The 24,676-nt window shown below is 50.5% G+C and overlaps 1 protein-coding gene across 15 annotated transcripts in view; it reads right to left on the reverse strand.

The window, feature by feature from the left end:
- Positions 1–6,945: 6,945 nt before the first annotated feature.
- Positions 6,946–24,676, reverse strand: part of TMEM63C (transmembrane protein 63C) — an 84,472-nt gene continuing 66,741 nt past the window's right edge. For 5 of the 15 annotated variants that reach the window (XM_055288664.2, XM_055288665.2, XM_055288667.2 and 2 more), the window contains 11 exons: positions 24,103–24,225; positions 23,513–23,666; positions 22,109–22,215; positions 20,536–20,622; positions 19,885–19,950; positions 18,026–18,188; positions 17,665–17,770; positions 17,079–17,246; positions 14,498–14,607; positions 13,046–13,117; positions 6,946–9,911 (listed from right to left, as the gene is read on the reverse strand). In XM_055288664.2, coding sequence (XP_055144639.1) covers positions 9,708–9,911; positions 13,046–13,117; positions 14,498–14,607; positions 17,079–17,246; positions 17,665–17,770; positions 18,026–18,188; positions 19,885–19,950; positions 20,536–20,622; positions 22,109–22,215; positions 23,513–23,666; positions 24,103–24,225 — 1,360 coding nt within the window. In that variant the 3' untranslated portion in view covers positions 6,946–9,707. Of the gene's footprint in view, positions 9,912–10,017; positions 12,882–13,045; positions 13,118–14,497; positions 14,608–17,078; positions 17,247–17,664; positions 17,771–18,025; positions 18,189–19,884; positions 19,951–20,535; positions 20,623–22,108; positions 22,216–23,512; positions 23,667–24,102; positions 24,226–24,676 lie in introns of those variants that run through there. The other 10 variants (XM_055288668.2, XM_063644191.1, XM_063644190.1 and 7 more) reach the window with 7 other exon arrangements.

The following is a 24,676-nucleotide window of genomic DNA, read 5'->3' on the forward strand; positions in this document are numbered from 1 at the left end:
CTCTGATGGTAGTTTCTTTTGCTGTGCAGAAGCTCTTTAGTTTAATGAGATCCCATTTGTCAATTTTGGCTTTTGTTGCCATTGCTTTTGGTGTTTTAGACATGAAGTCCTTGCCCACGCCTATGTCCTGAATGGTATTGCCTAGGTTTTCTTGTAGGATTTTAATGGTTTTAGGTCTAACATTTAAGTCTTTAATCCATCTAGAATTAATTTTTGTATAAGGTGTAAGGAAGGGATCCAGTTTCAGCTTTCTACATATGGCTAGCCAGTTTTCCCAGCACCATTTATTAAATAGGGAATCCTTTCCCCATTTCTTGTTTTTGTCAGGTTTATCAAAGATCAGATAGTTGTAGATATGTGGCATCATTTCTGAGGGCTCTGTTCTGTTCCATTGATCTATGTCTCTGTTGTGGTACCAGTACCATGCTGTTTTGGTTACTGTAGCCTTGTAGTATAGTTTGAAGTCAGGTAGCGTGATGCCTCCAGCTTTGTTCTTTTGGCTTAGGATTGACTTGGTGATGCGGGCTCTTTTTTGGTTCCATATGAACTTTAAAGTAGTTTTTTCCAATTCTGTGAAGAAAGTCATTGGTAGCTTGATGAGGATGGCATTGAATCTATAAATTACCTTGGGCAGTATGGCCATTTTCACGATATTGATTCTTCCAACCCATGAGCATGGAATGTTCTTCCATTTGTTTGTATCCTCTTTTATTTCATTGAGCAGTGGTTTGTAGTTCTCCTTGAAGAGGTCCTTCACATCCCTTGTAAGTTGGATTCCTAGGTATTTTATTCTCTTTGAAGCAATTGTGAATGGGAGTTCACTCATGATTTGGCTCTCTGTTTGTCTGTTATTGGTGTACAAGAATGCTTGTGATTTTTGTACATTGATTTTGTATCCTGAGACTTTGCTGAAGTTGCTAATCAGCTTAAGGAGATTTTGGGCTGAGACAATGGGGTTTTCTAGATATACAATCATGTCATCTGCAAACAGGGACAATTTGACTTCCTCTTTTCCTAACTGAATACCCTTTATTTCCCTCTCCTGCCTGGTTGCTCTGGCCAGAACTTCCAGCACTATGTTGAATAGGAGTGGTGAGAGAGGGCATCCCTGTCTTATGCCAGTTTTCAGAGGGAATGCTTCCAGTTTTTGCCCATTCAGTATGATATTGGCTGTGGGTTTGTCGTAGATAGCTCTTATTATTTTGAGATATGTCCCATCAATACCTAATTTATTGAGAGTTTTTAGCATGAAGGGTTGTTGAATTTTGTCAAAGGCTTTTTCTGCATCTATTGAGATAATCATGTGGTTTTTGTCTTTGGTTCTGTTTATATGCTGGATTACATTTATTGATTTGCGTATGTTGAACCAGCCTTGCATCCCAGGGATGAAGCCCACTTGATTATGGTGGATAAGCTTTTTGATGTGCTGCTGGATTCGGTTTGCCAGTATTTTATTGAGGATTTTTGCATCAATGTTCATCAAGGATATTGGTCTGAAATTCTCTTTTTTGATTATGTCTCTGCCAGGCTTTGGTATCAGGACGATGCTGGCTTCATAAAATGTGTTAGGGAGGATTCCCTCTTTTTCTATCGATTGGAATAGTTTCAGAAGGAATGGTACCAGTTCCTCCTTGTACCTCTGGTAGAAATCAGCTGTGAATCCATCAGGTCCTGGACTCTTTTTGGTTGGTAAGCTGTTGATTATTGCCACAATTTCAGAACCTGTTATTGATCTATTCAGAGATTCAACTTCTTCCTGGTTTAGTCTTGGGAGGGTGTATTTGTCGAGGAATTTATCCATTTCTTCTAGATTTTCTAGTTTATTTGCGTAGAGGTGTTTGTAGTATTCTCTGATGGTAGATTGTATTTCTGTGGGATCGGTGGTGATATCCCCTTTTTCATTTTTTATTGCATCTATTTGATTCTTCTCTCTTTTCTTCTTTATTAGTCTTGCTAGTGGTCTATCAATTTTGTTGATCTTTTCAAAAAACCAGCTCCTGGATTCATTAATTTTTTGAAGGGTTTTTTGTGTCTCTATTTCCTTCAGTTCTGCTCTGATTTTAGTTATTTCTAGCCTTCTGCTAGCTTTTGAATGTGTTTGCTCTTGCTTTTCTAGTTCTTTTAATTGTGATGTTAGGGTGTCAATTTTAGATCTTTCCTGCTTTCTCTTGTGGGCATTTAGTGCTATAAATTTCCCTCTACACACTGCTTTGAACGTGTCCCAGAGATTCTGGTATGTTGTGTCTTTGTTCTCGCTGGTTTCAAAGAACATCTTTATTTCTGCCTTCATTTCATTATGTACCCAATAGTCATTCAGGAGCAGGTTGTTCAGTTTCCATGTAGTTGAGCGGTTTTGAGTGAGTTTCTTAATCCTGAGTTCTAGTTTGATTGCACTGTGGTCTGAGAGACAGTTTGTTATAATTTCTGTTCTTTTACATTTGCTGAGGAGAGCTTTACTTCCAACTATGTGGTCAATTTTGGAATAGGTGTGGTGTGGTGCTGAAAAAAATGTATATTCTGTTGATTTGGGGTGGAGAGTTCTGTAGATGTCTATTAGGTCCACCTTATGTAGAGCTGAGTTCAATTCCTGGATATCCTTGTTAACTTTCTGTCTCGTTGATCTGTCTAATATTGACAGTGGGGTGTTAAAATCTCCCATTATTATTGTGTGGGAGTTTAAGTCCCTTTGTAGGTCACTCAGGACTTGCTTTATGAATCTGGGTGCTCCTGTGTTGGGTGCATATGTATTTAGGATAGTTAGCTCTTCTTGTTGAATTGATCCCTTTACCATTATGTAATGGCCTTCTTTGTCTCTTTTGATCTTTGTTGGTTTAAAGTCTATTTTATCAGAGACTAGGATTGCAACCCCTGCCTTTTTTTGTTTTCCAGTTGCTTGATAGATCTTCCTCCATCCCTTTATTTTGAGTCTATGTGCGTCTCTGCACGTGAGATGGGTTTCCTGAATACAGCACACTGATGGATCCTGACTCCTTATCCAGTTTGCCAGTCTGTGTCTTTTAACTGGAGCATTTAGCCCTTTACATTTAACATTAATATTGTTATGTGTGAATCTGATCCTGTCATTATGATGTTAGTTGGTTATTTTGCTCGTTAGTTGCTGCAGTTTCTTCCTAGCCTCGATGGTCTTTACAATTTGGCATGTTTTTGCAGTGGCTGGTACTGGTTGTTCCTTTCCATGTTTAGTGCTTCCTTCAGGAGCTCTTTTAGGGCAGGCCTGGTGGTGACAAAATCACTCAGCGTTTGCTTGTCTGTAAAGTATTTTATTTCTCCTTCACTTATGAAGCTTAGTTTGGCTGGATATGAAATTCTGGGTTGAAAATTCTTTTCTTTAAGAATGTTGAGACCGGGCGCGGTGGCTCAAGCCTGTAATCCCAGCACTTTGGGAGGCCGAGGCGGGCGGATCACGAGGTCAGGAGATCGAGACCATCCTGGCTAACACAGTGAAACCCCATCTCTACTAAAAATACAAAAAATTAGCCGGACGTGTTGGCAGGCGCCTGTAGTCCCAGCTACTCGGGAGGCTGAGGCAGAAGAATGGCATGAACCCGGGAGGCGGAGCTTGCAGTGAGCCGAGATCGCGCCATTGCACTCCAGCCTGGGAGACAGAGCAAGACTCCGTCTCAAAAAAAAAAAAAAAAAAAAAAAAAAAAAGAATGTTGAATATCGGCCCCCACTCTCTTCTGGCTTGTAGAGTTTCTGCCGAGAGATCAGCTGTTAGTCTGATGGGCTTCCCTTTGTGGGTAACCCGACCTTTCTCTCTGGCTGCCCTTAACATTTTTTCCTTCATTTCAACTTTGGTGAATCTGACAATTATGTGTCTTGGAGTTGCTCTTCTCGAGGAGTATCTTTGTGGCGTTCTCTGTATTTCCTGAATCTGAATGTTGGCCTGCCTTGCTAGATTGGGGAAGTTCTCCTGGATAATATCTTGCAGAGTGTTTTCCAACTTGGTTCCATTCTCCCCGTCATTTTCAGGTACACCAATCAGACGTAGGTTTGGTCTTTTCACATAGTACCAAATTTCTTGGAGGCTTTGTTCATTTCTTTTTATTCTTTTTTCTCTAAACTTCCCTTCTCTCTTCATTTCATTCATTTCATCTTCCATCAGCGATACCCTTTCTTCCAGTTGATCGCATCTGCTACTGAGGCTTCTGCATTCTTCGCGTAGTTCTCGAAACTTGGCTTTCAGCTCCATCAGCTCCTTTAAGCCCTTCTCTCCATTGGTTATTCTAGTTATCCAGTCTTCTAATTTTTTTTCAAAGTTTTTAACTTCTTTGCTATTGTTTTGAATTTCCTCTCGTAGCTCAGAGTAGTTTGATCGTCTGAAGTCTTCTTCTCTCAACTCATCAAAGTCATCCCCCATCCAGCTTTGTTCTGTTGCTGGTGAGGAACTGCGCTCCTTTGGAGGAGGAGAGGTGCTCTGCTTTTTAGAGTTTCCAGTTTTTCTGCTCTGTTTTTTCCCCATCTTTGTGGTTTTATCTGCTTTTAGTCTTTGATGATGGTGATGTACAGATGAGTTTTTGGTGTGGATGTCCTTTCTGTTTGTTAGTTTTCCTTCTACCAGACAGGACCCTCAGCTGCAGGTCTGTTGGAGTTTACTAGAGGTCCACTCCAGACCCTGTTTGGCTGGGTGTCAGCAGCGGTGGCTGCAGAACAGCGGGTTTTTGTGAGACCACAAATTCAGCTGTCTGATAGTTCCTCTGGAAGTTTTGTTTCAGAGGAGTACCCGGCTGAATGAGGTGTCAGTCTGTCCCTACTGGGGGGGTGCCTCCCAGTTAGGCTGCTCAGGGGTGAGGGACCCACTTTAGGAGGCAGTCTGTCCGTTCTCAGATCTCCAGCTGCGTGCTGGGAGAACCACTACTCTCTTCAAAGCTGTCAGTCAGACAGGGACATTAAAGTCTGTGGAGGTTCCTGCTGAGTTTTTGTTTGTCTGTGCCCTGCCCCCAGAGGTGGAGCCTACAGAGGCAGGCAGGCCTCCTTGAGCTGTGGTGGGCTCCACCCAGTTCGAGCTTCCTGGCTGCTTTGTTTACCTAAGCAAGTCTGGGCAATGGCGGGCGCCCCTCCCCCAGCCTCGCTGCCGCCTTGCAGCGTGATCTCAGACTGCTGTGCTAGCAATCAGCGAGACTCCGTGGGCATAGGACCCTCCGAGCCAGGTGCGGGACACGATCTCCTAGTGTGCCGTTTTCCAGGCCCGTTGGAAAAGCGCAGTATTAGGATGGGACTGACCCGATATTCCAGGTGCCGTCTGTTACCACCTGGGGGACTTTTGTAAAATACAGGGTACTGGGCCCCACCCAAGAAATTTTGGTTTTTCAGGGATGGGGCCTGGACATTGAGAGTGACTCTTGTTTGCGGCTGGGCTGGAAAACCTTGGAAATTGAGGCTGAGAGCTGCCGGACTGCCGCTTGTCCAGGCCGAGGGACTGTCAGATGTTCTGAAAGTAGCCTCTGTTGAGAAAGCCTGGGAACCTGTCTCCCCGTAGACCAGGCTCTCTCCTCGCCTCCGCAAGGCCTTCCACAGAGCAGACCTAGAAACCTGGAATCTGGCCAGCAAGGAGGTTCCTCAGGACAGAAGTGAGCTGCCTCAGGCTTCCCTGGCGGGGCCCCGTGCAGCTCCAGGCTTGGTTTCTGGGCAGAGGTATGGGGCACTCTCAGGCCCCGCTGCTTCCTCCCTGCACAGCACTCGGTCACATGCTCCAATCCTCTCTTGGGCACAGCCCAGTGGAGCCAGCCTCCTGGGGCTCCCTCTTGCCCTGCCCCAGTCCCGTCCCCAGCCCAGGTAAATCTACCTTCAGGCCTCCGGTCCCTCCTGGCCTGCTGAGTGGAGAGAGGATTGACCAACGCTAATCTCCCTGGAGGACGTTCCATCCCTGGGGTGACCGCCCTCCCTCTTCAGCTTCTTTTTCTGTCTCTTTCTCAGTCTCTGCCTGAGAAAAGGCCCTTGAAAGGTCTGCTGAACCACAGAGTGTCCCAGGCCTGCCATCTGGGGACCCTGGAGCTGCTGGCCCCTGGGAGGGGACCATGAGAGGCAGCAGCAGGGAGCAGCACCCTCCTGTCCAGTCAGGGAGTCGTCATGGCTTCTCTCCTGCGAAGCAGCCCTTGTAGATTTCAAGGGCTGACTTGACTTGGAAAATAATTGTTTTGAGGGGGAGAGGGGAAAAGTGGCTGGGTCTCGATCCCACACCCAGGCCCACACCTTGGTGGACTTGGAGTCAATGGCCACTGATGGACCGTGGAAGCTTGCAGAGAGGACCCAGCAAGGGAGATGCAGGAAAGAGTCATTAGGCAGCCACCCTGAGACTGTCATCCTCTGTCCCTATAGGGAGCCCTGCGGGAGGAAGTCTCCCCTTACTCAACACACCCACAAGATTCCCATCTTCTGCCCTCAAATCTGCTCTGCTCAGTCACGAAGCAGAACAGTCTGCCCCATGTCCTCCCAGCCCTATTGTCTGGATGAGGTGACCAGCCTGGGTCATGCAGCTGCTGGAGGAAGGGAGAGAACCGGTCTCCTGACCCTGAGATGTGTCCTCCAGGGTAGGGAACTGTTGTCTCCTTGCCACAGCTACAACAGCCTTTGCTAACGGGTGTTTCTTATCCCACCTGGCTGCCCCGCACACTTCCCTCGTGCCAACCTCTCCTCCACCTCCCCCATCCCCCAAGTCCCCCACCCTCATCCTCTTGCAGACCTGAGCCCTGTCTGCCACTCTTCCTGGGGCCTCACCTGAAATCTGTGTGTTTTGAAGTCTGGCCACTAGCCTAGCCCAGTGGCCCGCTCATGGGGCGCAGCACTCACCAGGGACTTTTGCTCCCCCTCGGGGCTGCCCTGCTGGCTTCCTGGGTAGCTCAAGGACCAGAAAGTTCTCCCCACTGCACAGTGGAGCAAGGCCAGGCTGGCCCAGATGCAGAGGCAGAGAGGCAGGGGCCAGGAGAGGTTGGGAGGACTTGTTTATTCAAGGCACGGTCATAGCATTAACAAGAAGGTTCAGCATTCTGGCACATTCCTTTAGTGGTGGTGGCCAAGGTTAGCCCACACACCCCCTACCCCCCACTGGGGGCCCCAGAGGACGCAACGCTGCTGATAGGCACTTTGCTTCCAGGGGCAGTGGAGGGTCAGGCAGGCGGGCATGGGACCACTGGAGGCCCGAGGAGGGCCCCTCCTGGAGGCTCTAGGCAATACCGGTTCCCAAACGGCAGCTCCTTCCAGAAAGGATTAAGTCAGGAGGTGATTTGGTGGATGGAGTGCAGCGGGCGGCTGGGAAGTTGCTGGCGGAGGAGTGGGGTGGCAGTAGGTGGGGGGAGGGGGGCAATGGGCAAGGCAGGTGTGGGCTGAGGCAGGAGGTGCCTGAGAGGGCCTGGGTGTGGTGGCGGGGGGAGGCTAAATGATGTCCCCCGCTCCACCGCCCTGCAGTGACCATGGGAGGTCTAGATGGAGCCAACTGCCATGAGGCTTTGCTGGTTCCCCTAAGAGTGGACTATGGAACCTTCTCCACATGCTCACCACCTTCTCTCAGAGCCAGGCTACACTGGACCCAGGTTCAGAGGGAGAAGCCTCCAGCCATCCTGCTACATTGTCTACCAGGACTTTTCCCATATGCGGCTTCCACAGTCCTACAGGGGCTGCAGGGGCTGGGGACAGGTGCCAGGGAACTGTGTCCAGTGAAGGAGAGACCCCAGGCCAGCTTCTGGCGTGACCCCCACACCCCATATACCAAATACACATGATGGGGTCGGGCAGGGCCTGGAGCTGGCCACCTCCCCACCATGTGCCAAGCTCTTGCTGGGCCTGACCACTATGCTATAACAGTGTACTTTCCCCTTGTTGGTTGGTGAAATTCCAGTGGGGAGGGGGCCTGTGGGACCCGGGTGTGTAGGGGCCAGGCTAGGATCATTTCCCCCTTATTCCTAGCTGGACAAGGAATGGGAAAGACAGCCTCTCTCCAGCCGACCCAAGCTCTCTGGAAAGACACCCCCATGCCAAAATGTGGGCCATGCCCTGGGGGGTATAGCAGTTTCTGCCCATTGAGCACAATTTCTCACCTGCGGTGAAGCTTGGAGCTTCTGGGGCTAGGATGGGGCAAAGGTGGGGCAGGGACAAGGCCTAGGTGATCTGAGTTCAGGGCAGCCATGTGCCTGGGGCCTGGTGCAGGTGCTCAGGAGAGGTGAGCCGGGGGCGCGCCTTCAGTAGGTTGGTGGCAGGGACCCAGACCTTTGGGGGAGGAGGCTGAAGAGGGCCCTGGAGCACACAGACCCCATTCAGCTTGGCTTGTTCTGGTTCACTGAGGCCCCCACTGGCCCTTCTCATGTCCTCCCTGGCTGGGCTGCACAGTGGTCCCAATGAAAGCCCATCCCAGAGGCAGAGGCCGGTTCCCCCCGACTATGGCAAGGTGCTGAGTTTCACCATCACTGTTCGGAATTCAGCTCCCCCAGGTCTCAGGTGGTGGCAGCCCTGGGAGGGCAGCCTTGCTTCTCCAGAAAGGGCTTCTCCCTGGAGCATGTGGCCCTCCCCTCCACCCTACCCCTGGCAGGCCTGGGGCGACATCACGATTGAAGCATCTGCAGTGTCTGGACCAGGCCCACACTGGAGGCCGCTTGGGTGGTCTTCAAGGCAGGGTGCAGGGGCAGCCCCGAGAAGGGAGGAAGGGTCCTACTTGGGACACAGGTGATGGTCAGTCCTTCAGTTTGAAGCCTGGGGTTCTTACCCTAATGTACTGCCCATCTTGGCCAAGCTGGGGGCCCAGGCACTCAGTTGGGTAGGAGGCAGGAGACTCTTTTAAGGGCCACATCTTTGGCTTTAGGGGTCTTCTCTTTAGGCCCTGGGGCTTGGGGAGGTATAGCTGGTTTCCCACCACCCAGAGTTTTGGGGAGAAGACCCCCTTCCATGAATTTGGCTTCTGTCTCACCCCACCTTTTGTTACCCAGCAAGGACTAACCAAGGTTTCCTTCTAAAAAATGCACACGAATCTCATTTGATGAGCCCGGAGTGATCACACTCTAGCTACCCTTGTAAGAATAGCAAGAAGGGCCTCTGCCCTGCTGCTCCTGGGGGCATCTGATGAGGGCAGAGGAGCAGGAAGGGGCTGAGTTACCTCTTCTCAGGTCTACGCTTTCAGTTGACTCTTGCTCTGGTGGATGCAGAAACTTTCTCTTTACAGATCCCCATGCAGGGAACCCCGTGATGAGGTGGTCCTCCGTGTCCTGTCAATGTGCCCCGTGCAGGTACCTTTGCCTCCTCAGACTGCAGGGGAGGAACGGGCCAGGGCTGGGAGGAGGAGCAGCAGCAGAAGCTCCTTGGAAGGGCAGCTGATGCAGAGTGGTGATGACCCCACAGAGCCTTCGGCAGCCTCTTTCTGCCTCCTCCCTTAGGAACACCTTCTCCATCTTGGTCCCAGGAAGGGACCCCAGCGTTCAGTCTCTGTACCGGGGCTCCAGCCACCTCTCTCAAGACATGGGCTTGCCTGTATCCTCCATCCCTTCCCAGGCTCCCTCAGCACTGCCGAGCACCCCCAGTTCCAGCCGGGCAGCAGGTCAAGGCCCCTGTATGGCCCATGGCTGGGGTGGCGGATGTCTCCACTGGGGGCTTCTCAAAGTCTGCAGGAGGTAGTGGGGAGGTCCAAGCCACCCTCCTGCCTCCCCTTGCCAGGCCCTCCCCTGACCCCTCAACAAGTCACCAGTGGAGGCCTCAGGTCCCGGTCAGTGGTACTGGTTCTGGCCCTCCAGTTCCAGCCCTTCCTGGAACTGGGCCGAGTCTAGCTCCCTTGCAAAGCCCCTCAGACCACTCTCTTCTTCTCCCTCTTCTGGCTGGTTGTTCATGGTGCCATAGGTGTGCCTGGCTGGGGAGGAGGCGGGGGTCAGGTTCAACTCCGGTTCTTGCAGCACGGTGGCCACATATAGCTGCTTGGGATAGAGACAGGGGACAGGAGCAAGGTCACATCCGGAGCAAGGCCCTGGGCACACCCTTTCCCCTCATGCCCCACCCCCATCGCCTCTGTCTCCTCCAAACCTTGGAGCCTGCCTTCTTCCCCAGCAGCCTGGGTCCTGTCTGTCCCACCTGCCTAATTGTTCTTGATCATTTAATGAGCATCTAGGTGCTCCCAGGGCTGGTTTAGTGGCAGGACTCCCCACTCCTAGTCCACTGCTCCTTTAGAACATGTTCCATTCACTCTCGGTTCCAAGTCAAGCTGCATCCAGGGGAGGTGACATGAGGCTCCCCTCAGCTGGGGTCTGGAGAGATCCTCTTTCCTGAGCTAGTGCACTTTCTAATACAGCTTCAGCAGCACATTCAGAACCCCCTCGGGGTCTGTCACTGGTTGGCCTGTCCTCAAGATGTGGAACTGCTAGCGGAGACTTTGGTCATATGACCTGTCACACCCAGGAATGGTCCCAATGCCTGGGACGGCAGCAGATAGAAAAACACAGGACGTACTAGGAAAAAGAGCAATTGTCATCCTCTGAAGTGGCTCTTAAACCATCTCCTTACTTAGAAAATAGGTAATTAGGGAATGGAATGAAACCTTTCCCATAGGAGTTTATTTCAGTTAAACCAAACAGCCCTGGCTGAAGGAATGGTTTTCCTACAAAAGAATATAGACATTTGCATGGCACCAAAGTAAACCATCTAGATGACCTTTTGGTCATAAAGGGAAAATGTCAACTGAACCATGGAAAAATCCATCTGTCATTCCACTAATTAGTAGGTCATGATGGCATCATTAATGAATGGGAATTAACGGGATGTTACATCTCTCTGAGTGTAAATTGCAGCACTACCTGTAATGTGTTCTAGCCCCATGTAGAACTTGCACCTATCAGGCCATCAGATCTAACTTCCAGTGTTCAGGAGATCTTGGAACCTGTCATAAGACATCATGAACAGCCAGAAAAATCCAGGTGGAACATTCTGCAGGACTGCTGGCTTGGTCTCTCCAAGTCATTTAAAAGGCACTGTGCTAAAATAAAAGGGACATGAAAACCTGAGGCACACGTGCTAGATTTGATATTGGGTTGGACAAGCTCTAAAAGACTTCTGGAACAATTAAGGCAATTTGAATACAGGCTGGGTGTTCAAAGAGATTAAAAATTTATATATATGGAAAAAGATTGTTAACTAAAAATGCAGGTTATAGGCCCAGCATGGTGGCTCATGCCTGTAATCCCAGCACTTTGGGAGGCCGAGGCAGGTGGATCAGCTGAGGTCAGAAGTTCGAGACCAGCCTGGCCAACATGGTAAAACCCCATCTGTACTAAAAATACAAAAATTAGCCAAGTGTGATGGCATGTGCCTGTAATCCCAGCTACTCGGGAGGCTGAGACAGGAGAATTGCTTTAACCCAGGAGACGGAGGTTGCAGTGGGCCAAGATGGTGCCACTTCACTCCAGCCTGAGCAACAGAGCAAGATTCTGTTCCCCCACCCCCACAAAAAAAGGTTGTAAAACAGTATGTGCAGTACTATTTCATTTTAGCAAAACTATGTAAATCATATATAATTATCTGGAAGAGATACATAGTATATAAATATCTGGAAGAAAATACACTATCAGTGGTCATCTCTGGGTGGTGGGAATATGGACTTTTTATTTTCTTATTTCTGCTTATCCTTTCCCCCTATACTGATGCGCAATGTCCATATAGCCCTGTCGTAATAAGGCAAGATTTAAAAAATAAATCCTAGTCGTGTTTTTTAAAAGCATAGGCTTTAGAGTCAGATGGACCTGGTTGGACCTTTGTCCTGACACTTCCTTGCTTGGTGCCCTGGAGTCTATATTGACAGAACTTCTGAGCCTCCATCTGGGGATGAAAACCCCTACTGTGTGGGTTTATCAAAAGATTAAGAGCAAAAACAGCAAAATGCCAGGCTCATAAGAAGATTTCAAAAACTAATTGCTAACAATATTCCAAGAGGGGTCCTTTTGGAAGGGTCCCAAGAAAAGAGAGACTTTCTTGCTTTGAAATCCTTGTGGTCTCTTCATTACCAAAGCACCTTCTCCTGTCCCCTCTCAGAGATGATCTGTGCCTGTATGTAGGGTTTTTCAAAGTGAGGCAAACCTGGCACTCCGGTGACTTCTGTCCACTGGCTGGTGGTTTGTCTATGATTCTGTCACTGTGCACTCACACCCAGCTCTGCCCGCAACTAAAGAAAGCCTTGTCCCCCATAGGGTCCTGCCACCCACTCCGCGTTTCCACTGTGCCGAAAACTGTCTTGAGTCCCCCAAGCTCCGGTCTGTCTCTAGGTCTTTGCACAGACTGCTCCTCTTCCTTGAAAACTCTTGCCCCACACCCTACTTCACCTGGCACCCCGTATGCCCATTCCTGGGGTCAGATTCGATGCTCCCTCCTCTAGGATGCTTTCACCGAGTGCCAGCCTGGCACCCTTCTTCAGAGCTCCTCCCAGGAGCCCTGGCCTTGGGGCACAGGCTGACCCAGTACCCACCTCAGTGCGTCCATTGGTGGCTCTGCAGCTGCATTTGTGGCAGGGATGCGGGTGGGTGCTCGTGCCCATTCCCCTTCAGGCCGAGCCACTGTGTGAGAGACAGCACCCAGACTGCAGGCCCTGCACCCTGAGCCAGCCTCTCTGCACGCAGACAGGCTCGCTCATTTCGGCGTCCCTGCCTTACCATCAGTGCAGACTTCTAATAGTTCCCTGGAGCTCTGTCTGTGTTGCTCTGACTGCACCTGTGACTTGGGGCAGCCTTTGCTCCTGAGGCCAATCCTCAGCAGCCACCCTGCGTCTACATGACCGAGGTCGCTGTGGTCTCGGCCTCCCTGACCAAGTACTTCCTCTCTAGGTGCCTTCCAGACAATGCTGAGGACATGGTGGCTCTTCTCTTTTTCTCACTCTTCATCCAGGGCCACGGCAGCATTTGGACCTGGGCCAAGTCCTGCTCCGTTAGAGGAGGGAGCCCAGGGGTCCCCCATCTCCTTCCCCATACCCAGAGTGGGCAGCAAAGCTGGCATCCCCCGTGATGCCACTGGAGTAGACCACCCCTGCAAGCACCGCCCTCCCAACCTGTCCCTGGGACTCAGGACTCACGAGGGAGGTGGGTGTGGAGGAGGTGCTGCTTGGCTCCATGTCAAACACCGTCTGGATCTCTTCCTCCTCGGGCTGCAGCAGGGAGAGGTGGTGGGTTACAGGAGGCCTGCTCTGCCCCTCCCCCCTCATCCAGAGGAGCCTCAACTCCACACCTGGGCTTCTCACCACCTTCGAACTCAACTCATCTTCTGTCTTTCCAGACCTTCAGCCTGGCAAGACTGAGGCCCAGGGGGACAGAGAGAGGGCTGGGATGCAAGGGAGTCCCTTCTGGAATGTTCTATTCCCAAGGGCCATCATTGGGGGAAGTAAGCAGAGCTGGAATTGAAGTTCAAAGACGAGCCTGCTTGGACTCCAGGAGAAGCCTTGACTTCAGCACTATCGTCTTTCCTCCTGTGGCTTCCCTTCTAATTTGGAAAGTGTCCTACACCAACACAGCCTAGGTTCCTGGCCATTCTCCTTCTCTAGAGTGGACACCTGGCCAACCTAATCACATAATTCTGCTGTATTAGACAGTCAGCGGGGTCATTCACGAGACCCTTCGCTAGTGTGGTGCTCCAGCCAGGCGTGGAGAAGGAAGGCTGGGCAGAGAGGGCAGTGGGCGCCTGTGCCCAGAGCCCTGGACACAGAGACACCAGAAGCAAAGAGATCCTCCTCCACGTCCCTCCTCAGGCTCAGTAGAGTGTCAGTCCTTAAAATCAGCTTTCTTTTCTTTATATACATTCATTTAAAAAGGAAACAATTCACTATTATAAACAGAAAACTGTGTTTCAATTGCCATAAGCAGAAAGTTAATGTTAAATACGTAACCATGAAAAATGAAAAATTATGTTGTGATCCACTGGAAATCATTCCAGTGCCCCAGGATAGACATCCATTCCGGGAAATGCTGAGCTAGAACACACAGTTGTTGGCATGGCTCTAAAAGGGCATGGATTGGCTCGCCTCTCCTAATGATTAGGCTGGGCCCACTGCCAACAACCAAAGGAGTCATGTGGGGCAGGGGCCACCTCCAAACATGGCCGCCTCAAGTTCAATAGCCTGGGGTCTTAAAGGAGAGAAAATGACAATCCCCCCTCTTTTTGAATCATCATCAACTCCCCCGCCGACCTCCTTTGCTCCATCCTCTCTCTTGGCCTCCAGTCCTTGGAGGCTCACAGTTCAGTGGCTGCACTGGACTCACATCGCAGGAAGGATGGGCCAGCAGCCTGCGGTTTGGAGGAGGTGTCAGAGTGCAGAAAAGGAGACGATAGCTGTCTTCTGAATGGGCACCAGAGCCTAAGCTAGTGCAAGGCATGCACGCATGCACACTGGGCTCCATGCTCTACGGTCAGAGAGAAAGGCGAGACCCTTTCATCCTGTGGTGCTATGGGAGCCCAGGCCTGGAGACTATCCTACAGCTGTGTCCCCCCAGGGACCAAGAGAACCAGGAGGAGGGGCAGGCTGACAACTCACCTCGTAGTCGGCAACCATCCGAAGCTTCCCCAGAAAAATGCCAACAAAGGCAATCATCATGGCAATGACGAGGGTGGACAGGGAAAAGATGGTGATGGCGTGGAGAGAACCTGGCGAGGAGGAGAAAAGGCCATGGGCAGGAGTCTGCCAGCTGAGATGCCACCCCAACTGGCAGATACCCAGGGACCGTCACAGCACCACTGCAAGGGCTTTGACCTTGCCAGTCCTCCTCTGATAACAACTGGCATCAAGGAGTCTGACACAATAACATCATCCCTTTGCTCTGTTTGAGCAGTTTAGAATTTGGCATCTGTGGAGTCCATGGAAAAAATGTTGTAATTGACTTCACTACCCACTTCAGTGCCCACTACATGTGTCCTTCCTGACCTGCTGGTCACCTCCAACATCATGGTCTCTGGGAAGTATCGTTGAGTGACTATTTCTGCCAGTGCCCCCAACGCCATCTCTGACCTACACCTTTCCCTGCAAGCCCTTTTGAAGTGAGCATGCTCAGTTATCTGTGCCAATGGCACAGAGAGGGAATTTAGAAGGTAAAAGTCACCTACATTGCATTTGGGAATATTTTGTCCCTTTTTTACGGCAGCAGTTTTCTAACTAGGTAAATATTTTTTTTAATTATGCTTTACAGCCAAAAATCACTGCTTAATGATGCTTACTGCAGTGTTTTTATAGTAGCAAAAAGTGGCAAACCTCAATATCCAATCATGGAGAACTGACTAAAACTGGTAGACTTTCATACAACCGCTGAAAGGCACCTATGTATTCAGTCTTTTAACAACCTAGGAAATTGCTCAGAACATTGTGTTCAGTACAAAACCTCAGGGTACAGGACTGATTGTTACAATATGGACTATCGCAGTTTTGCAAAGTAACAATAGACCAACAGCCCCCTCTCAATGTTCCCTTGCCCAAAGCCCCAAAGCGCATGCCTGGAAAGGAGGCTGGGAACAAAAGACATCAGGTTCTGGGTGAGATGATGGGTCATTTACATGTTGGTCTTTATATTTTTTCTATTTTTGATAATAAACATGCAGTCCTTTATTCTTAGGAAAAAAGCATTATGGAAAAAAATGAAGTCTCTGGGGTGGCAGGGAAAGGCTAGTGGGATAAGCAATTGGGGGTGACGGCAAATGGGTAAGCCACGTAAATGACTGAGAGAAGACCGTATGGATGCCACCATGGCAGGGAGAGAAAAGAAAACACTGCCCTGGATTGCCCGAGCTCAGGAGTTTGAGACCAGCCTGGGCAACATGGTGAGACCCCGTCTCTGCTAAAATACAAAAAATTAGCGGGGGTGGTGGCACGCGCCTGTAGTCCCAGCTACTCAGGAGGCTGAGGCAGGAGAATAGCTTGAACCCGGGAGGCGGAGGTTGCAGTGGGTCGAGATCAGGCCACTGCACTCCAGCCTGGGCGACACAGCAAGACTCCGTCTCTAAAAACAAAAAATAAGGAAAAAAAAAAAAAAAAAAGAAAAGAAAATACCGCATCTCCCTTCTCCCACCACTGAGAAGGTTAAGGTCAGGTGCCTGAGGGAAGGGCAGTGGGGTTGGGGTTTGCTGGGGGGTGAAGGTGCCTCCAACAAGGAGAAAGCTGAGGGATTTCTAATCTGTGGCCTGCAGGGACTGCTTCTGGGAGGGTATCTCTGAGCTCCCCTGGGCAGGAGCAATAGCTGTGTGTAGCTAAAGAGTGAGGAAAAAGCTGGCCCCTACTGCAGGCTCTGGTTCCTGTTCCAGGTTTTTGGCAACCCATAAAGCCAGGCATCTACCACTGGGCGCCGGCAGCTCACGCTTATAATCCCAGCACTTTGGGAGGCCTAGGCCGGGGGATCCCTTGAGCCCAGGAATTCAAGACCAGACTGGGCAACATAGTGAGACCTCATCTCTACAAAATTAAAAACAATTAGCCAGTCATGATGGCTCACGCCTGTAGTCCCAGCTACTGGGGAGGGTGAAGCGGCAGAATTGCTTGAGCCCAGGAGATCAAAGCTGTAGTGAGCTGTGATCACGCCACTGCACTTCAGCCTAGACAACAGAGCAAGATTCTGATTCAAAAAGTAAAATTAAAAAACAAAACAAAAAACCAGGCATCTTATGGGATCCCAGAGGAAATGTCATGGGAACTGAGCCTCCCAATAGCTGATACTCTATTTCCTGTCCATCTAGACTTAGAAAGAAGGAATATGAGGTTTCCTGCCCTGAGCGCTGGAAACCCAAATCCACACCTGGGGACCGTCTTGGTCCAGGGCCTCCTCTTAGCCTTGAAGCTCTGCTGAGACTCTAATGCAGGCCCTTTAGGCCCGGAGAAGTCACTGGGTATGGCCAGGTCTGGTGAGCAGCATCTTGCCCTGCCTGGGCTTTTCTTCTCTAACAGGGTCAGTGTTAAGGGACTCACAGAACAGTGGGGCAGGCGGAGGCGGGGTTATAAGCGTGAGCCGCCGACGCCCAGTGGTAGATGCCTGGCTTTATGGGTTGCCAAAAACCTGGAACAGGAACCAGAGCCTGCAGTAGGGGCCAGCTTTTTCCTCACTCTTTAGCTACACACAGGCAGGCTCGGTACCTACCCAACCGCAGGATGGAGAAGAACAGCATCCAGAACAGACCCAAGAGTGGCGCAAAGATGGCCTGGGAGACGGCAGCCATGTGGATCTGCTCATTCAGTTTGGTGGGTGCGAAGGAGTAGTACATGTTATAGCGATCCGTCAAGTGCTTCATGCACAGGTAGAGCAGCCCTGGGGGACAAAGATGGAAACTGATTCAGTGGCCCCTTCAAGTCTGGACCTTTGTGGCTCCAGTGTCTCCACAGGCCCGAGAAGCCAGATCCAGGGCTGTCAGAGTCACAAGAGCCAAAGATGGGTTGGGGAAGCTCCGTGGTGCTGACCTCCGGGGCCAGCAGCTTCCCTTGAGCCCCCAGAACTGACTCTTTCAGCTTGGTGAAGAGTCATTCACTCATGCGTTCATTCAACAAACATCCCCCGTCGGCAGCCATCCAACCTCAGCTCCCTCGTACCCCCAGCTTGGCCTTGGCCCTGACACCTCCCTACCACATGTCTCCTCATGCTCCAGGTGGTGGACAGATGTTGTGAGGCTCAATTCTTCCTCCCCATCTGCGGGTGTGCAGCCCTTGGGCATGCCTTGGAGATGACTCACCAAAAGGCACAATGATGGGGCAAGTGATGCTGTACGCCATCACCACGCTGAACACGTTCATCATCCACACGTACTCGCGCCCAAACTGGAAGTCTATGGCCTGGTTCTGCGGCAGAAAGCAGGCGTCACCCTGAAGTGGCCCAGTCCCCTTGGCTTGACTACTTCTGTGGCTCCTCATCAGCCTCCTGGCAGCTCAGGCCTGGAGGCAGCCTCCTTTCCAACCCTGTAGACCAAGATGCCCCACCACCACCCATCCACACCGTCCCTTCCCTCAACCCCCTTGGTGCTTCTAGCAGGCTCTATCCCTGACACCCTCCCAAAGGAAACTGAGGGCTGTGCTCAGCAGAGGGCCAGCCTGTACCTTTCTGATGTTGACTCTCTCTGGCTCCGATCTAGAGAAGAAGAGACGGGTGCTGTAGCAGAAAAGTGACCCCAGACGCAGCAGCTCCATGCCTGTGCCAAGTAAAGCTGCCGTGATCACGTAGTTGACAAAGAAGGCGCCGTTGTCTGGCAGGAACACACACCTGGGCAGTGAGGGAGAGGGAAGGCGGCAAAAGAAGCCATGGGGAGAGGGAGAGATGTTAAAAGTGAGGAGAAAGAGGAGAGCAACAGAGGAAATGGGAGTGGGGGTGGAGATAGAGATACAGACAAGGAGAATAACATTTCCTCTCTTTCTTTTTCTCTGTCTCTCTCCTATAATATTTATGTCCCCAACCCAATTAAGTTAACAAGTAGTCCCCTGAGCAGGGAGGGGCAGGGACCACATAAACCATGGGTGTGTTAGGGGATACATGCATTGGCTTGATCCAAAGCAAGGGTGTCTGAGCCAGGTCCAAAGACTCTGGAGAATTCATGAGTGGGTTTCTGGGGGGTCTGTAAACTAGGATGGGAAAAAAATAACATCTTTATTTTCACTAATCTCTCACTGAAATTTAGCATTTTCTTGCGTTAAGAATGTGGGCAATATGGCAGGGCATGGTGGCTCACACCTGTAATCCCAGCACTTTGGGAGGCCGAGGTGAGGAGATCACCTGAGGTCAGGAGTTTGAGACCAGCCCAGCTAACATGGTGAAACCCCATCTCTACTAAAAAATACCTTGAAGGATTCTGGTCCTTGCCTTATAGAGCAAGTTATGGAAGTTTGCATGTCATTTGCAACATATCTTTGAAAACTGGGATTCTCAACACTTGTTACCACTTTTTTGTTTTAAAAAAATTGAAATTGGCAGAATGTCCCACATGGTCTGCATGTTGCTTTGTCAACGATCTCCTCTAGTTTAATGTTCTTATTCCAATAAGTAATATCAGTTTTCATACTGATGTTTTTAAGACAGTAAAATGTAACTTTAGCTTGCTTATATAAAAAATGCCATATTGGTTGGGCATGGTGTCTCAAGCCTGTAATCCCAGCATTTTAGGAGGCCGAGGTGGGCAGATCACTTGAGGCCAGGAGTTCGAGACCAGCCTGGCCAACATGGTGAAACCCCACCTCTACTAAAAATACAAAAATTAGCTGGGCATGGTGGCATGTGCCTGTAATCCCAGCTACTCGGCAGGCTGAGGTGGGAGAATCACTTGAACCTGGGAGGCAGAGGTTGTAGTGAGCCGAGATTGTGCCACTGCACTCCAGCCTGGGTGACAGAATGAGACTTGGTCTCAAAAAAAAAAAAAAAAAAAGCAATATCTTGTTATTGATGTGTTCATAAAGACTATGTCAAAAATTTGATTTTTAAAATATCTTGATAACTATAATTCAGTATAATTTGTTTTCTTTGTAATCCATGTATTTTGTGCACATAAAGACATCATTCAGAGTACATGTAAAACTGGCAGAATCAGAATAAGCTCTGTGGATTGGACCAGTGTCAATTTCCTGGTTTTGATATTGCACTACAGTTATGCACAATGTTTCCATTGGGGGAAACTGGATAAAGGGCTCATGGAACACCCACCCCTCATACAGTTTTGGGGCAACTTCCTGTGAATACACAATTATTTCAAAGATATCATTCTGAGAAGGGGTCCCTGGGCTTAACTAGTTTACCAAAGGGATCCCAGCACAGGAAAGGTAACGAGTCTGCCCAGTGAGGGTGTTCACAAGCATTTATCTACACTTCTGTGAGCAAATTCAGGTGCTGGACTCAGGGAAGAGCACATATACCCAATACCCACTCCAGTGTGCACACACAGCAGCCCTGGTGGACACGTGGGAGTACTCACTGGAACCTGATGGATGCCTGCTCTAGATAGTAGATGTCAAAGAGCCAGCGGAGAAAGACATCCAAACTAGAAGCAAAAACAAGGCAGGTCTGTTAGTTAGCAAACCTATGAGGTAAGGCTGAGGGTTCAACCATCCTCCCTTGCCCAATCTCCAAAGAAAGACCCTTGCTTTATTCCAGCTGGCCAGTCCACACTTCCCCTCTTCCTTCTTAGTGCTGGGCTGTCCTGGCCCCCAGCCCTTTGACCTTTCAGCTCAAGGCCACCTCCTCCAGCAAACCTGGGCCAGTTTGCAAAACTGTAAGCAAACATTTCTCTAACAATATTCACTCATTTCTCTCACAGTACTCTCTCCCTCTTCTGAATTTCTACTGCTTTTTGGCTGTCTGTGTTGTTCCCATGTGGGGCTGTCAGGCAACTGGTAAGCACGCCTTGTGTCCCCAGCCAGATGATAAGCTCTATGCAGGCCGAACTCATGGCTGACCGTTAGTGTTTGCAGGAAGCCTGGCTCATGCCACACCCCTGACAGGCACGGGGCTGTCTTTGAGGAGTGAGTTTGCAGCAACCACCGGCAGGTCTACAGTATCTGAAAGAGGAGGTCGTAACTCTAAGAGAGCCTGGCTAAGAGGGGAGGGATAATTGGAAGTGAGGTACCTGGTCAGTCCCATAGAGGGCAGAATGACCACCATGAACACCAGAAAGATGTAGCACTTGTGCACCATGACCAGATTCTGACTTGATCTAGAAGGAAACAGAGAGATATTCATCAATGGACATGGCCTAATAAGAACCAAAGGCCTAACTATGTAATAGAGAGGAAGAGAGACACTGATATGGTTTGGCTCTGTGTCCCCACCCAAATCTCATCTTGTAGCTCTCATAATTCCCACGTGTTGTGGGTGGGACCCAGTGGGAGATGATTGAATTATGGAGGGTGGATCTTTCCCATGCCGTTCTCATGACAGCAAATAAGTCTCATGAGATCTGATGGTATTATAAGGGGGAGTTTCCCTGCACAAACTCTCTTTGCCTGCTGCCATCCATGTAACATGTGACTTGCTCCTCCTTGCCTGCCACCATGATTGTGAGTCTTCCCCAGCCACATGGAACTGTAAGTCCAATAAACCCTTTTTCCTATATTAATTACCCAGTCTTGAGTATGTCTTTATCAGCAGAATGCAAATGGACTAATACAGAGTCCAGTGAAACCTCTTTCTTTTATAAATTGTCTAGTCTCTGGTATGTCTTTATCAGCAGTGTGAAAACTGGCTAATACAGACATATGCAGAATAGAGGTCTGGGCTGGGAAATTGGTTTAATCATGCATACCGATGCCATCTCCATACACCACTGTGAGCTGTGCTGCATCTGGGAGCAGCAGGAAAGAACAGCATGATCCACTAGTGATGTCTGTGCTGGGCACGGGAAGGGATGGGAAGGCACAGATGTGCCATATAGTTGATGTCTCTGTGTTAAAGAGACATTACCAAGAATACTCAAAATCCCTGCAGAGTTTCAGTCATCAATATAAGCCTTGTTCTTGGCCAGAGGAAAAGGCCAGGAAGGATTTCTGTTAGGACAAACCTTTTGGCTGCTGCCTGGTGGAATAGTAGGAACTTTTGGTGTGGAAAATAACTTTTGAGATGCACGCAGCTTTCAAGCCAAAGTACTGCCACCTGCCCAGGGTATGGCAAATACTTTCTACCCAGTGAGCAGCCACCATAGAACCATCAAGGCTAACAAATGGGAAAGCTCCTGATTAGGTAAAAGGTTGGCATGGTGTGGGCCATATGTGATGATAGTCATAGTGAGTTTGTGGGCCCCTCTGTATGGCCACAGCATTCTATTGACATTCCCATATAAGTCTTTCCTCCTGTGCCTTCTGCATGGAATGCCTGGGACTGCCTAGCTCATGCCTACAGCTCCATGCCTTCAGGATATGGCTGGGGGCTGAGGGAGAAGCCCAAGGAGGGCTTGGTTTTGGCCCCACACTCTTAGACAGTGGCTCTATCTCAGCAACCCAGGGGCCCAGAGACAACCCACACCCTCCTTCCAAAGACAGAACACCTGTTGGCCTTTGGGGATGGTTTCAGGTATCAAAACCATCCCTTATCAATTCTCCTTCTTAGGCTAGAGGGGAGGCCCAAGTGCCAGGCTGGCGGGGAAGCCAGGGCAGGGGAAGAGGTTGGAGAAACCACAGGGCTAGGAGAGGAGGCCCCCAGGTCACCTGGTCCAGTGGGCCTCGAGGAAGGCGGAGAAGTAGACAATCAGAGGCAGTATCACTGTGAAGCCCCAGAGCATCACAGAGGGGAAGAACTGGGTCACAATTGGACTCTGCAGGGGGAGAGGGGAGGACAGCAGGAGAGACGTCAATGTGAGCATCCCCTTCCCCTTGCCTCTTCTCCTCCCACTCACTCCCAGGGCTGGCTTGCTCTCCTGGAGGCTGCAAGGGGCCTGGCCCTTCTCACTGGCTTTCCTGGCCAGGCAGATGCTGACACCCAAGGTCAAGTGGAGTCCCCAAGGGGCTGGGCCTTCTATGCTGAGGTCACTGGAGGGGCAGCCTGAGCTTTCCTGAGTGACTTCCTCCTAAGGCCAGAGCTAGCCGGGAGTGCAACCCCAGCAAATTGCCTTTGCTGTGATGACATGTGAGCGGGGGAGGAGGGGAGGATGGAGAAGTCCCCAGGGAGAGCTGTGGCCCTCCCAGGATGCGTGGGGTCTGGGGCCTATTACAAAGTTGACAAAGGGGAACAAAAATCAGCAGCAGAAGTGGTGTGGCTTGACTTGTGTGCGTGTGTGCGTGTGTGCATGCACACGTGTTGACTGTATGTGTGTGTGCATGCACACGTCTGTTGACTCTGTGAGTGTGTGCAGGTGTGCGTGTGTGCATGCACATGTGTTGACTTTGTGTGAGTGTGTGTATGTGCGCGTGCACATGCGTGTTGTTGGAAATGAGGATGGGGAGAATATGGAAGAAGAGACCTTCTAGGCTCCTAGTAACAGTCTTGAGGCTAAAGAATTTGGAAACGGGCTAGGATCCGTCTGACCTGCACCATCAGCAGGAGGCATCCCCTAACTTCAGAGATGGTTCCTCCAGTGCTGAGGGCTCCCAACCTGGAGTGCAGGTGTCTGGAGATGAGGGAGGTGGAGGCAGATCTGGAGTTCCCACTTCTCTGAGAGGGCTGCGCTGGGACTTACCTCACTCTTCCTCACCCTCAACCCTACTACACAAACCAGGAGCCTGCTGCCCTGGACAACTTGCGGAGACCAGAGCCACTCACACTTGCCACGCCCTCTGAACCCCAAGCTGGCCTGGGATGACCCCGTTCATGAAGACCTCTGAGCCCATGTTGACAGGACGACACCCCCTCCAACTCACCCCAGGACCTGCCCGTGGACTCCCCACTCTCCCTTCCTGCTCTAGCCCTGGTCCCTAAGACTGGCAGTCACCCACCTTCATCCCTTTAGAACAAAGCAAGCCCTACCCCGCCATTTGCACCAGGGCCACCTCCACAATGTTCGCACTGTATGGGCTCCACAGCCCCATCCCAGGGGGCCCCCCCATCCCATCCTCGCCTGAATTCTTCCTTGATCCCCCTGGGGCCCCCAGGCCTGGCCTGAGCAGAGGAGGCACCTGCAGCTTCTCGATGGGGCGGGTGACGTTGTACATGTCGATAGTGTTCATGATGATGGCAGGCGTGGTGAGGAAGAAGAAGAGGAAGAAGAGGAAGGTGTTGATTGCGATAAAGCGGGCCCACCAAAAGAAGCGGCGGACAGACAGGTGTTTCCTGGGGAAGAATGGAAGAAGGAGGCACATTTAGAGACATCAGTTCTTAGAGCCCACGTGCTGTTTGCTGCAGGCCAGCTGTGGACCCAGGCTGCCCTGGTCTAATCCAGCCTCCTGGGCCCAGACCTGCATGCAACAGGCCCCTGGACCGTCCCCGGTCACACCGTTTATAAAGGATCCGGAGCATATAGCCAAAAAAAGAAAATGGACCTGAGTTCCCTCTGCAGGAAAAACCTTTTTGCTAAGGGTTGGATGCCTCCCACACTTGTGGGAATGAATCTGGGCATACACACAGGTTGTGGTGCTTAGGAGAGCATGGAACTTAGTCCCCTTGGAGTCTCTGTTGGGCAATGACATGGGGAGAGAAGGCCCTGTCCTGCTGCCTTCTTCAGTCTCAGAGGAGCTCAGAGGAGAGGGGAGGGATGGAGGAGGCTTACCAAATAATGTCTTTGGGGTGTGGGGCCATAGTGACCCTCCAGTAATAGGATTTGACGATGGTGGTCACTGAGGACTGCTGGGGTTGCACACCACACTGGACATATTTGTAATCCTTACGGACGCTGCAGAGAGGGGAGAAGAGGAAGAAACGTGGGTCTGGGAGTGGGGGGATGGGCTTAGGAGGGTCTCATGCCAGGTGCTCAGGGCCACTATGGTGGTCCTACAGATGGGGGCCCATCCCCTTCCTGGGGATTATTGAAGCCTTGGATATGTCTTCAGGACCTTAGAGGCGGACAGTTTCTAAGGCCCAGTATCTGGAGAAAAGGACATTTGAGGGTGCCTTGACTGTCCAGGAAGGGTAGGGGTACCATTTGGTTCTGTTTCTGCCTTTCCCCTTAACAGCAGTGACAGCATATAGACACATTTTCTTTGAGGTTTGATAAGGGACGTACTACTTTTAGCCTCATCTTGATATCAATAGCTACTAATTATTGAGTTCTTTCTGTGTGCTTGATACTGTGCCAGTTGATGACCAGTATCATTTCCATTGCACAGATGACTAAATTGAGGTGC

This window comes from Symphalangus syndactylus, chromosome 8, assembly GCF_028878055.3.
Source record: "Symphalangus syndactylus isolate Jambi chromosome 8, NHGRI_mSymSyn1-v2.1_pri, whole genome shotgun sequence".
Taxonomy (NCBI): Eukaryota; Metazoa; Chordata; class Mammalia; order Primates; family Hylobatidae; genus Symphalangus; species Symphalangus syndactylus.